This window comes from Plectropomus leopardus, chromosome 14, assembly GCF_008729295.1.
Source record: "Plectropomus leopardus isolate mb chromosome 14, YSFRI_Pleo_2.0, whole genome shotgun sequence".
Lineage (NCBI taxonomy): Eukaryota > Metazoa > Chordata > Actinopteri > Perciformes > Serranidae > Plectropomus > Plectropomus leopardus.
This window is the reverse complement of record NC_056476.1, coordinates 16,719,290-16,733,316: the sequence shown is the minus strand read 5'-3', so window position 1 is coordinate 16,733,316 and position 14,027 is coordinate 16,719,290. Positions and strand designations below refer to the sequence as shown.

Sequence of the window (14,027 nt, the reverse complement as noted above, 5' to 3'; positions counted from 1 at the left end):
CACTTTCAAGTTTTTAAGTTGCAAACAGATGTGTTCAGTTCACCGTTCACCAAAACTATGTGCATTTTCAATGAACGAGCTCTTTAAGCATGTTCATGCACAGCACTGGTCCCTTAAGTCATTTATCAAGCAAAAATGCAAAACAGCCACTGGTTTCAGCTTCTCAAATGTGAGAATGCGGTCCTTTTCTCTGTTCTTTTTTCTATTTTTACTTCATTGAAAACGGATTATCTTTGGTTTTTCACTGTTGGTCAGTCAAAACAAGCAATTTAACATAGCCATGTTTCCATAAACACATTTTCATGCTCATTTTGATGCATGACAGTACTAAGAAGGCAAGTAAAACTTCCTCAATTGAGGAAAAGGTTTTGACACTCACTTGATCTGATTTTTGCCTTTGTAAAAATAGAAGTCGATTTGATAAATTGGATATGTAAACACTTCTGCCAAATAAGTTCTGATGTAGCAAGAATTTAACTCTTATGACTGATCAGCTGTTTCCTCTGTTGGCGTGTTCCTGGATTTTTCCATAACCACAATTTGTCTTTGTGTCTGGGCGAGCTGACTTTGAAAGAGCAAAACTTGCCCTATTGAAAGTAATTCCTGAAGATGTCTATTTTCTGTCTCATAGATGTGTTAGATATCCCAAAATCAATGTTGTTTCTGGTTTGCAAGGTCTACTTCTTCTACTGTTTTTACTGGCAGATGACAAACAACTTTTGATGAAACTACATTTTGAATGGTCTCGTTCACTCACTCCAATCCGGTGGAAGAAACGCCTTATTCGCATTTCTTTTTTGCAACATTTCAAATCAGTCCAATGTGCACAACTGATGTTACAGTGAACATATCTTCCAAACCTACTAAAAAAAAACAATAGCTCAAATACCCCCATCCCACCCTCAATTCCCCTCATAAAAAACAAAAACAATAAGGATATAAATAAAACAAAGAAAAAGCAAATAAGCCAAACCGACAAACAGTTTTTAAAACACAAATAATAGATTTATTTGGGAAAAAAAGTAAGATTAATCAAAATACAGTATAAATATATAAGTATAGGTATCAATACTTTGTCGTGAAGCATGCAAACAAAGGAGAAACAGATAGTGACAGTGATAAATGGACAGAGGGCTGATGCATGACCTCTTGTGTTTTCATCTGGATGTTTTTGGTGATGTTTTTGCAAGTTCACTAGCCTTTAGAAGCAGAACTCATGGTGCCCTCAACAGCCCCTTACTCACCCCCACCCACTCCCACTACCACCTGCCCCACCAGCACTTCAGCCAGCTGCTTCACCCCGGGCCAAGGTGAACCGTCAGTGGTGGAATGACATATCTGCCTGTCTTTGAGCTGTCCGATCTGTGGAACGTGAGGATGCCAATTCCTCCTCAGCTTCCCCAGACTTTATTTAAAGCGTGATCTAATATTGCATCTAGTTGTGTAATGCTGTTTACTGGGAACACGCAGGGGGGGGGCATCTCAGCTATTCTGGCACTACTCTTTGCCCGGATGATTTTCCAGGGGTTGCTGAAGAGGACCCTGATTCTGCTTTTTCTGTTTGCGTGTTAACATGTTGATGAGCGGGTGCTTGAGGAAGTTAGCCGATCCTGAGAGAAAGTAGTCTCGGTCCAGGTGTGATGTGAGGTGGGATGGGCCTGGTCTTGCCTCAGGAATGGTCTGGAATCACTCACTAATCCCTCACTTTGTAGGCACTCTATTGAACCGAGACGCACACATACCCTTGTGCGGGTGCGTGCACACACATAAACGCACACTCCCCTCACCCAGTCTGAGTAAACATCCTTTGAAGAATAAAGTGTCTTTTTAAAATAGACGTCCGCTGATATCAAAAGAGACTCTCTGTGTGGGAGGGAGGCAGCTTTTCGCTGTTTAAACAGGTTGCTTGTTGTTGTCTGACACATAAGACCAGCCTCAGTGCCAAGCACGATGACAAGAGTCATGATGACAAGAGTCATGATGACAAGAGTGCTTGGCACCTGCTCAGTGCAAAACATGGACATGAGCGGTTATGAGCATATAAATTACATAGGATTTAAGCTTTATATGAGTAAATGTGTCTTTGAAGCGTGTTGGCTTTGTTTGTTTGTGCCAGTAAAGTTATTGTGTTTTCCAGTCTAAGAGTGTGTGTGTGAGGCTGGGGATCGTCCTCAGCTGCCACAGTGTCCCATTCCTGCATGCGGTTGACCGATGGGGAATCTCTCCACCTTGGGGTAGCTTTCAGCGCCATCTTAGATGAAAGGTCCTGGGTTCCAGCACTGCAGGACCACAATCCGCTCTTCGCAGGCGGCAGAGCAGCTGACATACCTGACGAGGCCGGCATGGGCACCTAATGAAAGCAGAAGGCTCACACACATAAACAAAGTGCAACTCACACACACAGCCCGATGTGGGTGGAAAGTTTATCCCTAAACATAGATGTGTAGCTGACTGAAATAACCCCGGGTTCTCTCTGGCTTTTTTCCATTTTAAAGTGAGGCAGTGGGATTTCACTACCACAGAAAACACAAACACAAGTGCACATGCTCACGGTGTGAGCTTGTTTGCTCAGGCCTGATTTACTTGGTTAAGTTGTCCTCCACAGTGACCTCTGCTCGGTAGACGTTTTCGTCAGCGCAGGCCGAGATCTGCTTTACTTTGCTCTGGCAGACTGGCCGAACCTGTTTTACCTGCGAGGTTGACGCTGCATACTCCCCCCAACCCCCACTCACTCTTTCACTATCTTCAGTTCATTTCCTTTATTCACACTCTTGAGACATATATAGGGTTTGTACGGTCATGAAAAACCTGGAAATGTCATGGAATTTGCAAAAAGCAAATTCCAGGCCTATAAAAGTTTTGGAAAACTAAATATACCCTGAAAGTCATGGAAATTTGTTTCACAAACCTGTAAAATAACACATGATGTGTTCAAGGACCGTTGGAAATTTGAAAATCTCTCATTAATTTCTGTTTTTACTGTTTCTGGCTGTGATAAATGGCGCAATATTTTCGATTTTTAAAGGGGATAAAAACACATTTTGTTTTCTTAAAAAATTGTTAAAGACAAAAAGCCTTTTTTTCTTTAAAAATAAGAAAAAGGGCCTTTTTTTTTCTTTCTCCCAATTTTTTCCTGTAAAAAGTCCCAGAAAAAATTTAATACAGCCATTTAAAGTGGTTTTCCCCTCCCCTAAGCCAAAATAAAAACACCGCCCCCTAACCTCTCATAAATAAAAAACATTTTCTAGGTTATATCTAGATATTCAGTTCTAATCCTTCATCTTTTTCTTAATTAATAGATTTGAAGAAAAAAAAACATTATATACTAATGAAAAAGAACCAATAGGTAGTATTGGTGGTTCAGAAAATGTTAGGTCTTGAAAATTTTTCTCAAAGTCATGGAAATTTCTTGGAAATTTCTTGGTAAAAATGTGTATGGACCCTGCATAGTGTGGATATTTGTGTAGTTCACGGATATTTGTTTATTTAAATTTGTCGTTGTTTTAAACATGTGCAAGTGCACACCCCCTCGACCTTTGGCCTTTTCCTTTTTATTGGATTGCTGGCATGTAGGGTTGATAGCTGCAGGAGTTTGGGGAGAGGGGGTCAGCTCAAGGGGTAAAGAGAACCGTCAGCCCTGATTGGCACTAGCGCATGTGGGCATTCACACCTCTGCCCCTGCCCCTGGCTTGGCCCTGTTAGGATGGCCTCAGCAACCCTTGCCCGCAGGCAGAACTAGCCCAGGCCAGCGGAAAAAGGAGTTGTCAGCTTTAGGGGCTTTGCGCTGGGGCAGCTGCCACTGGACAGGCAGTTATATTTAAACTTGTAAGGCGAGGGGAGGCACTGTGTGGGCTGCAGCTTTTACACTTGCTACTTGCTGCTCAGTGGGCCAGTGGGCAGCCCAAAGCTCTTTATCCATACAGAAGCACGGGCAGTGCCAGGGCAGAAGGTGGAAGTGAGGGCTGAGGGTGGGATGGCACTAGGCTGGCCCCTAACGAGGCTTATTAATTTTATCCCCTATACAATGCTGATCACTGTTTCCCTTTCCATTGTTCTCATTATCACTTTGTGCATTAGTGACGAGGGCCTCACTGCCTCTGGAGCTCTGTTGGAGCCAGCTGTGGCCCCACCAAACCCTCGGGAACCACACAAGTGTGTGTGTGGTTTTGTATGCGTGTGTGGATGTTGTTCGGAGGTGCTGATGGAGAGGTTAGTCTCCAAGCGACCTTCATGTGTCCTGCTGAGCTGCAAAGTCAGAGAATAGATAGGGAGCCTGGAGAGTGCTGATGATCGCGCAGTGTGTGTGAGTGTGTGTGGCACGTGTTTCTCATGGTGTTCTCAGCGGTGACCCATGATTTGAGCTGTTGACCAGTGAGCTTTTGATCAAGATTGGCATCATAGAAATTAGATAAGACCTCCTACTAAGTTTAGAAATATTAATTGTAAAGTGTAGAACTATTAGTAAGACCTAAACACAGTGGGGATCATTGGCGGTTAATAAAATAAACAATTCTGCGTAAATATATCTATAAAAATTAGTTTCAAAGGGACAGTTCATTCCATAATGAAAAAATATATTTATATATTTCCTGTGCCATTTATCAATCTAGATAGTTTTGATTACTTGAATTGCCCAGTGTTGGAGATATCGGCCATAGAGATGTCTTCCCTCTCTCGTATATAATAGGGATAGATAGCACTCAGCTTGCGGTGCTCAAAGCACCAAAAACATACATTTGAAAAACTCAACAGCAGTGTCTCTTAAAAGGAATGATGACCTGGTTACTTAAGATAATCCACAGACCTTGTTGTAAGCAATTTTATGGAGGAACTATTTTCCTTCTACTGAACTACACCTGCCAACTGGATTACTATGCAGAAGGAAGCGTGCATTTACTGCCCACCTAGCACCACTGAGCTGGCTAACGTTACAGCTCAGCCAAGGAGGACATCATTAATGTTTGCATCTCGTGCTGTCACCAGCATGAGCCTCTCGTCCATGACTAGATGCAAGCTTCCTTCTGCGCTGTGATACGGTTTGGGGTTGTAGTTTAGATGAAAGAAAATAGTTAATTCATAAAACTTTTTCAAATGTTTTTTTTTAATTTAAATTTTTGGCACTTTGAGCACCACCATCTGAGTGCCATCTAGTTCTACTATATTTAGGAGAAGGCAGATGTCTTAATGGCCGTTATCTCTAGCAGTCTGCAACTCACACCAAAACAAGACTAGGGTTGTCACAATACTAGATTTTCTAACTCAGGTAAAAGTAAAAATGTTCATTTTGCATTTTGGGGTGAACTGTCCCTTTAAGAAGTGATTAAAAAAATCCAACCTGTCTTTATTTTTTATTTTATCTAAATACGAGCACCTCTGACACCATCCATCTCTTTTTTTTTAATGTAGACTTTAACCTCTCATACCTTCAAAATAATGTGACTTTTATAAGACCTCTGTCTCGTAAAAGTCACATAAATGTCTGCCTTATCACTCTGTCCAAGGGGTTAAACCTGTTGCTTTCCCAGATGGCACTGTTAAGATGGACAGCAGAGTTAAGAAAGAGTAATGTGACAGAACATCACGAGCTGAATTCAACCCCCCCAGAGATGTAGAGTGCTTAACAGTTCTCCAAGCCAGCACACCTGTCCCCTCTGCCAACATGAGGACAGGCACTGGTGACGGCTTTTCTTGACCTTATAAAACGATTCTTCGTAACTGAAGCTGGTATTGCTAGATCGCTTTAACTCTATCTGGACCTGAGGTTAGGACGTAGGAGGATCACAAGACCAGGAGAAGCAGGACTAATCCCTCTGGCGCGATGGTGATTTCCTTAAATCATCCCCCCCTGCGGTTTTATTAAGATTGATGACCCCCAGAGTTTCATTTTAGTGTCACAGGGGTATTATAAGAGGCTTAAAACCAAGTTATACACAAACTTGAAAGCATCAAGAGGGCACACATAATGTTGTGTAGGTAGTAAGATGGGCCTCCGTGATGCAGAAAGCAGATGTTTGTGTTGGCTCTTTCAGCCGTGTTGTTCCAGTGGCCCCCGGTCCCTTAGCCATTTCTGCTCTGCTGGGCCTGGCTGGAGTCCCCTCTCTCTCCCCTTCTGTTGCTTTCTTTCACCGAAGCATTCAGAAAACAACATTCAGATGCCGTAATTCACACGAGCTTTTAATAGGACATGATGAATGCGTGCTTCGAAGTTTCAGCAGTTATATTAGTCAGGGTAGAGGACAGTGCCTGTCTGAGATGATGATAGGTGAACAGTCTTGCTTCAAAGGAGACCAGAAGTACCACAAATCATTATTTTGTATTTTTGTGAATATATTCAGAAGAGCAAAGCCTGATCTTGTGTATGCATGCTGTGTTTGTTCGCAATGATTTGTCTCTGCCAGTTTTCAAGGTGCCCTTGCAGAGGAATGCAACAGAAATTTCTCCAGACTGAGGGTTGGCTCGGTTCTGTCTGTCGCTCAAAAATTTGATTTACTGCCCTATAGCTATCTGCAACTCCCAATTTGCCTCTTTCTTTCTCTACCGTTCCAACATTGTAAACTTTTCTTCTTCCTCCTCTCCCTCCGCCCCTTCGTCCCACTGCGTCTCTTTGATTGGCGCAGTAGGGGAGTTAAACAGTGCTGAAAGTCTGAAGGAAGATGGATGGAGAGACTGAAGAAGTGCGAAAATGAGGGAGAGTGACTGGTCTTGGGTTGGTCGGTCTGGGTTTCATTAGTCTGTGGTGGGGCTCCACTGTGTTGGATGAATGGATGGGACAGGACAGGGAATCACTGGCACCTTGGGGTTAAAGGTTGAATGAAAACCATAGAGAAGCGTGTGTCTAGTAGTGTTTGTGTTTTAAAGGAAAAATCCAACAATATAAAGCATTTAAATAGTGTTTAAAAACAGGACATGTAGATATGGGCCATAGGCCAACATCCTCCTAACAAGCACGTCCTTATCAAATTAAAAAATGTCCCTTTTGTGTCACATATATATTCATTTCAATACATATCATCAAGATAATAAGCTATTATGTTGAATACAAATGTAAAGGAGAGGCTAGAGAAAATTTTGAATATAAACAAAATACCTGATGGTGGATCAGGGGCTGTGCACCATGGCGAGGGTCACATACTTGGCACTCTGTCCAGCCTGGAAGGACAAATACCTTAATTAATTTGTGTTTTGAGAAGCCCTTATATAAAGCAATGCATTATAATCATGATGATCATTGAGTATTATCATGTACCATTTAAGGAGGGAAATTTAGAATCATTTACAACAATATCCAAAGTTAGTATATAATTTGCATTGGAAATGCGCCTTACAGGAACAAAATGTTGTTTACAATGCTGCCTGCATTCAGTTAAATGTACTTTTCAAGTCAGTTGCCTTCCTGGATTTATTTGCCAGATGGAAAATCTACCCCCATTTGGCACTTGGTGGCTGTTAATTTCAGACCCTGCCTGGATCGCTTTAATGATACATATTGCTGATGCACCACATTATAAGAGTCTAAGTTGTCTTTGTGTAGTTTTTGTCTAACTATCCTACTCGCTGGCCTGGATAGAACAGTTACCACCATGTAGTGTTTGGCTCAGAAACCCTGCATCTTTTGCTGTCTCAGTGCTCATCACTCAGTGCTTTTGTAACTTCCAGCTCAGCTTTGGTTGCTTGATTTCCCCTTGTGTGCGCGCCTATGGGCCAAAGCATGTGTGAGGGCAGGCAGACTGAGGCCGCGGGGCACATGTTACTCGTTTAGTTTGGTTTTCATCAGCTCCCCTCTGTGTTCTGTTGTTTATACTCCCCCACTACTCTTTTCTTTGCTTTCTCTCTTATCTTTTTTTTTATCTTCCCTTTGTCTCTGAGTTCCTCTGCTCCTCTCTAAAATAGTCACTGTTTGTTTAGACATCATCTTTTTAATTCCAGGTTTGTTTCATGAGTCTGGCGCGTCTTCTGAGTCTCATTACTTTAATGCTGGAGAAAACAAAGTGGTCTGACGCTGTGTGGAAATTCCCCTTTGATGGCAGAGCCCCAAATCGAACAATTCTACACTGTCCTAAAGAAGTATCATGTTTCTCGCTCCATCACCACGGTCAGCAGCGTTAGGAACTGGAGTAGCATGACTGAAATCTCAGCTTTGAGTACTTATGGATCGAAGGGGTTTCTGTAAAGCACACTACAGTTTCCAGTGCTTGACACTGCAGGTCTTATGACTGTGGGAGACCAGTGTTACTTTTGTTAACAAAATCTATGACTAAATATGTTTGTGAACAACCATTTTTTCCGAGGCTAAATTGAGACAATAATGGGACGGCACTGATGTCATTAAAATACGACTGTGACCATATCAACATGCAGTATTGATACGTAGTTCTCCTGCACAGTGTTTGGTTCTCCTTTATCAGATTTCCATCAGGAATAGTTGTTAAGTTGCCAACAGTGTTTTGTTTGCTAAGAACATGCTCAGTCATTGTCTCATTTAGTTCCTTCAGTGAACCAGCAGTGCCTGGGGAGAGCGAACATGTTGTCAGACTAAACTCTTATTGTCAAACCAGTCAGTCAAGAACTGGTGGTTGATAGTGTTGCTGTTTGATTGACATTAAGCCTTTTCCAAATTGTTTTTTCTGTTTCTGTCATCCTGATTGTGCCATAACTGTAGTTTCCAGGGTTACACTGAAAACTAAACTGAGACAATGGAGAATATTGTCCTCTGCTGAATGCTGTCTCTCTGTTGTTGTTGTTGTTGTTGTGTTTTTTCAGCGTCAGACGGTGTCTCTTCAGCCTGCTCCAAAGATAGAGGAAGTTCTGTACCACTACAAGCCTCTTCAAGTTGAAACCTATGGACCCCCAGTGCCAGAACTGGAGCAGCTGAGCAGATTCGGGTACACACTTACACACTCACGCATCTGCCACAGCCAGGGATGGGGGCATTTTCCCATCCTTAATGCTTTACATAAACTATGAGTTTAAGTTTCACTTGTAGAGCACAGTTGTCTAATTGAATCAAAGAAGAATAACTGATAACACTTCCATAATTTCGCCATATGTTCTTAGGAAATTTCTGGAAAGAACTATGTGATTTAGTGCCAAGTAGGCTACAGGAAAAACAGCAACAAAGTGCTGGTACTGTTGAGATTAATTAGTTGTGTCTAGGCATGGGACAATATAAAAAATTTAATATCTCAATTATCCTGTCCAAAATAAGTGTTATTCACGCTATTATTATGATAATCATCAAAGAATGCTTAAAACGCATAAAATTGCCATAAAACAAACTTGAATCATTTAAATTTTTCTAAAAAAGAAAAAAAATTGTGCTTTATAGGACAAACATAGTGTAAAACAAACAACTTTGAAACCATTTCAGATGGCATCATATCTCTCGCTACGAAATGCTTATGATGATCTTTTCCTTTGTTTTGAGGTTTGTGCGTTGAGCTGGGTTTTTTTTGGCAGTTTTAGTTTATGGTTGCCTAGCAATATCTTTTGGTGCTGCTGGACACAATATCTATGATTATCTCGATAAAAATTCACCACGATCATATTACTGTGAGTGTTTTTCATATCATCCCATAGCTGTGTCCAGTTTCTAAGCAGCTTTTGATTTCCAGTGAAATTTCCTTGAAAGAGCCGCTTCATTTAAACCCAAGTAAATACTGAGAAAAAGCTCATCTGATCTGCTGGCACTAACTTAAATAGCAGTAATTTTGATTAATTCATTTAATATATACCAACTCAACTTTCCATGTAATTGATCCCGAATTAAAAAGTTCTTTCCAGGGACCCCCTTATCAATTTACATTTCCTTTCTAGGAAATTATAGGAAACTATGAGACGGGTAAAATAAATTGTTAGTGATTAAACTTGAATCGTGTAGTTTTGTAATTCTCAACATAGCTACAGTGGTGTAGTGTACATCGTCACAGAGCTGCCAGAGAGTCGGCCTGCTTGGAAAGCCTGGCTCGTCTCACTTGACTCTCCTCTGATTAACTGGGAGAGTGAAAGCAAATGAGGAGGAGGAGGAGGAGGGCTGGTAGAGAGAGAGGGAGTAACAACTATCGCCCTGCCACAAGCCGCCACAGTGCCTCTGTAGGAGCGTCCATTAACACACACAGGAAGTGCTTTCCCCGACGGCCCCTTTGGGCCAATCAATCCACGACGCCATTGGTCCAGTCCTAGCTGAATGTAAGCTATCCATCAGACAGCCCAGCGCCCAGCCATCTGCACTGCAACTGGCTGGCACTAAAGCCTGCCCACACACTGAGAGCGGCCGGCTTTTATTGGGTGACAGGAGCAAAGCGGGGTCATATTCTTTAGGCGAGCTCATTGACTTTCAGCGCTGCTTTACCCGCACAGTAACCTTCATTTGGCTGAGATGTGCGGGTTTGTACATAATGTCAGCATGTTTAGGATAGGAGTTTTCTAGTTTCGTCTTCTTTATTCTTTCGATAAAAGTTGCTATTGACTTTTGTTTGCACAATCACATTTACCTAATTACCTGGAAAATCACAGACTTAAGGTGAAACGTTTTCCTTACAGGATTGTGGGAGAGTTTAAGCAGAATAACTGGTCCTTATTTACATTATGTATTCAGCGAAGTGCTGAGGTCCTACTTCTTTTGGCCAGGCTGATCAATATGCAGATGAAACACATCTCACAATTTTTGCCGCATGCTGGAGCTCAGAGGAGGGAGGAAGAGGGGGGGGGTGGGGGTGGGGGGGGGGCCCGGTGTCAGCAGTTCAGGGGTCCAGGAGGACCGATGCTGGAGAGGAAGGGCTCTGCCATGGAGATAAATGAGGTTCAGTTCAGTGAGGAACACCAGTCCCATTGGTGCGGGCCGCAGGCAGCGACACAGACAGGCCCATTTAGACAAACCACAACTCCCAAGATGCAATGTGCTGTTAAGTAAAAGCAAGGAATAGTGCTGACACTTCTGCGCAGTTGGCAGTTTGTGATTCAGCGAAGTTTGAGGTTTTGTGCATGCAAGCTAAGATATACATAGATGATCAGGCTTGCACACACACATGCACACAGACGGTGTCCCTTAAACTGGCTACACATTTGTGTCATACACACTCACACTCACCCCTGTTATTGCAGTCCCAGCGTTTTGGCCACAATGGAAGTTGTGTGTGATGTGGGAGAACTTCACAAGTGTGAGTGTGTGTGTGTGTGTGTGTGTGTGTGTGTGTGTGTGCGCAGAGGAGAGAGAATGCAGACAGCGTTGAGAGGGTGAAAAGTGAGTCCCCTGTGTAGAGCGTTGGACTCCAGCTCCAATCCTATGACCTGTGAAGGGAATATGCTCAAACGTGTGAGAAGATATGGGATGTGCCTGAGCGTGGATGAGGTGAAAGGGGCTGTGAGGGGGCAGGTACTTATTTTAAAACACGGCTGTTTGTCTTGGTCAAGACCCACGTTGACAGCAGCACCACTGGTGATTTGTCTTGGACTCGGCCATCTCAAGTGAGACTGAAGAGTCGAGCTCACACACCCCCTCCCTGGTGGCCCCGGGGCCCCTGGGGCCAGTCTCTTGCACAGGATGTCCAGTCAACACAGAACTGACTGGTGCTTTTTTATTTCGACTCTTTTCTTCTACGCCGCTCTCTTTCTCCCTCTGTCTCAGTGTCTGTGTCTTTTTCGCCTTGTCCCTTTGCCCCCAAAAAACCGCAGGAGTGCTGCACGGCTGCCAGGAAAAAGAAGGGCCACGCCTCTTTCACTGTCTCTCCCTCTCTGTCAGCTGTACCTGAATAAATATGGGCTGAGCTGAGCGCTTATATTAAAGACAGCTGCCTCAATACTGAAGCAGAGGAGAGGCTGCATGTTCAGGCAACAGGGGCCTCCGAAAGTGCTCATTCAGCTTCAACATCTACCCCCCTTCACACACACTCACATACATACCCAAACGCTCCTCCCCTGATGTGCATAGGTGCGTATGATTTGCCACAGAGGATAGGACCCTTACTGTGCGTGGCTTCTATAACGGCTGTCGATCTTGTTGACTGGCACATACCCAGAACCATGCGTGAGTCGTGAGAATTATGAGTTGACTACGGATGAAACCTTACAGCTCGCTCTCCAAATGTCCTGCCATGGCTCCTTGCTTTTATGCTGAACAGTAAAAGCCTCTAATAAACAAAATCAAAGTAGAAGTAAATACTGCTTTGGACACACAAACGGAAACATATGATGTTTACGTTGACATGGCTGTGATATGAATCCCAGCACACAGCAGCCAAAGACTGGAGCGGTAGCTGTTTTAACTCCCGCCTTCTTGCGCCGACCCCATGCCTGCTGATGGATATAACCCGAATGGAGGCACTTGGATACATTAGAATACACCAAATGAAGCCGTGCCTGCATTTCAGCTAAAATAAGTCAGTTTCTGTGCACACGCTCAATCTGAAATTTTTATTTTTGTGTGTAGATGAGCATCTGGGTCCGAGTTTGAAGCTCCGACTGCGTAGGCGATGAAAGACTGACTGGGATCTTGGACAAGGACAAATCATATGGGGGGAAAAAATAGGGGAAAGAGAAATTGGCTGCGGAGCGTTGAAAAATTCGACTCAAACCTCAAGTGCTGACAATGAGAGCTAGCCAGAACAGTTGTTTGTGTTGGCACAGGTTGCCCTGAAATTAGCCCATCTCTCTCTGACAGAGGTTGCTCAATGCGCTTCGCCAAATGCCAGTGTGTATAATATCATGAAGTTTTGCCTCCTCCCCCCGCCCTACTCTGCATTGCTTTCTATAATTGGTGGAAAAAGTGAGGTTTTCTGTTGGGAGCGCTTGTCAAGCATCCGTCTCTTGTCGGTGGGGTGAAGGGGAGCAGCTGAATGAGCAGAGTGTTTAGTCTGGAGCTGGTCTCCTGGGGATACACTTCTCCGCACAAGGAAGTAGTCCTCAGAGCACTTTCTCTCACCAAAACAGACAACTTGGGACTAGCTGAGGGGTTAAATGGCCACGGGTAGTATTCTGTGACCTTCAATCATAAACAGAGGACAACCAATCGTTTTCATCCCCTCAAAGCTGCCCTCGAGTCCTCATTGAAAGTGACTCTTTTTATGGACATATGTACACACACGGGCACACAGAAGTACATAAATCACTTGTGCACACATCCATAGACTAGCTATGTTTAACGTGTACTTAAAGGACGCCTGCTCACTGTTCTGGTTGGGAGCCAGGGGTTAATGGGTCTCTGAGTGATGCTCTCCTCCTGCCTGTGTTCTTCAGCTTTCAAAGCATCCCCTGGCGTCTGCGTGTTTATGTGAATGCTGTGTGTATCCGTTTGTTTGTTTGTTTGTGTGTTGGCTTATACTGCATGTTAAGTGCTTTGGTGGGAGGGAGATATCCAGAACAGTCAGTGGTGCCATCACAGCCCTCAGTTCCTGGCAGCCGGCTTTGCTAGCCTCTCCCTGCCTTGTTGGCCTGACTCCAGGTCTGAGCTCTCCCATCTTTTCCAGCTCTGGCCTAGCTGGCCAAGAGCACTACCAGCGACCCAGGATTTGGCTCTGGGAGTACGCAGGACCACTAAACATGGTCCATAGAGTGCTCTTGAATCCATTTCTGCCATCGCTAAATTGGACTATATGAGGTTTAAATTGCATACAAATCATTCTTTCCTTCCCCTGCTTTCCCCTCTGACTCTGTGATGAAAGTGCAAGTCAGCCGTGATATTCTTCTTTTTCACTCAGTGTGCAGCTACCCCAGATGATTTTTTTTTTGTTGTAATGCACATTTTTGTTTTTATCGATAATAATAATAATAATCAGGAACAAAAACATGTAAAGAAACAAAACAAAATAATAGTGACACACTGACATCATCTCCAAAGTTAAACCCAGCCATCTTTCGGTTGCATTAGATTATTGCTTTGACCCCTAAGTTGCATGTAGCCAGCCGGTGAAAAGGCCCCATATAAACATGTAATGATCGAGTTTGTTCAAAAGAGAGTATGTCACCCTCTCATAAGCAGACATTTTAGTTGTGCATTTTTAATATGGGAGTAGGTTTTTTCTCCAGTGTCTCAA

The 14,027-nt window shown here is 43.4% G+C and overlaps 1 protein-coding gene across 1 annotated transcript in view; it reads left to right on the top strand.

The window, feature by feature from the left end:
• The window catches only part of mnat1 (MNAT1 component of CDK activating kinase), a 45,239-nt gene that overhangs the window by 18,059 nt on the left and 13,153 nt on the right, over positions 1-14,027 (top strand). Inside the window, exon 7 of the mRNA XM_042501250.1 lies at positions 8,761-8,882. Within this exon, the coding sequence (XP_042357184.1) occupies positions 8,761-8,882 (122 nt within the window). The remainder of the gene's footprint in view (positions 1-8,760; positions 8,883-14,027) is intronic.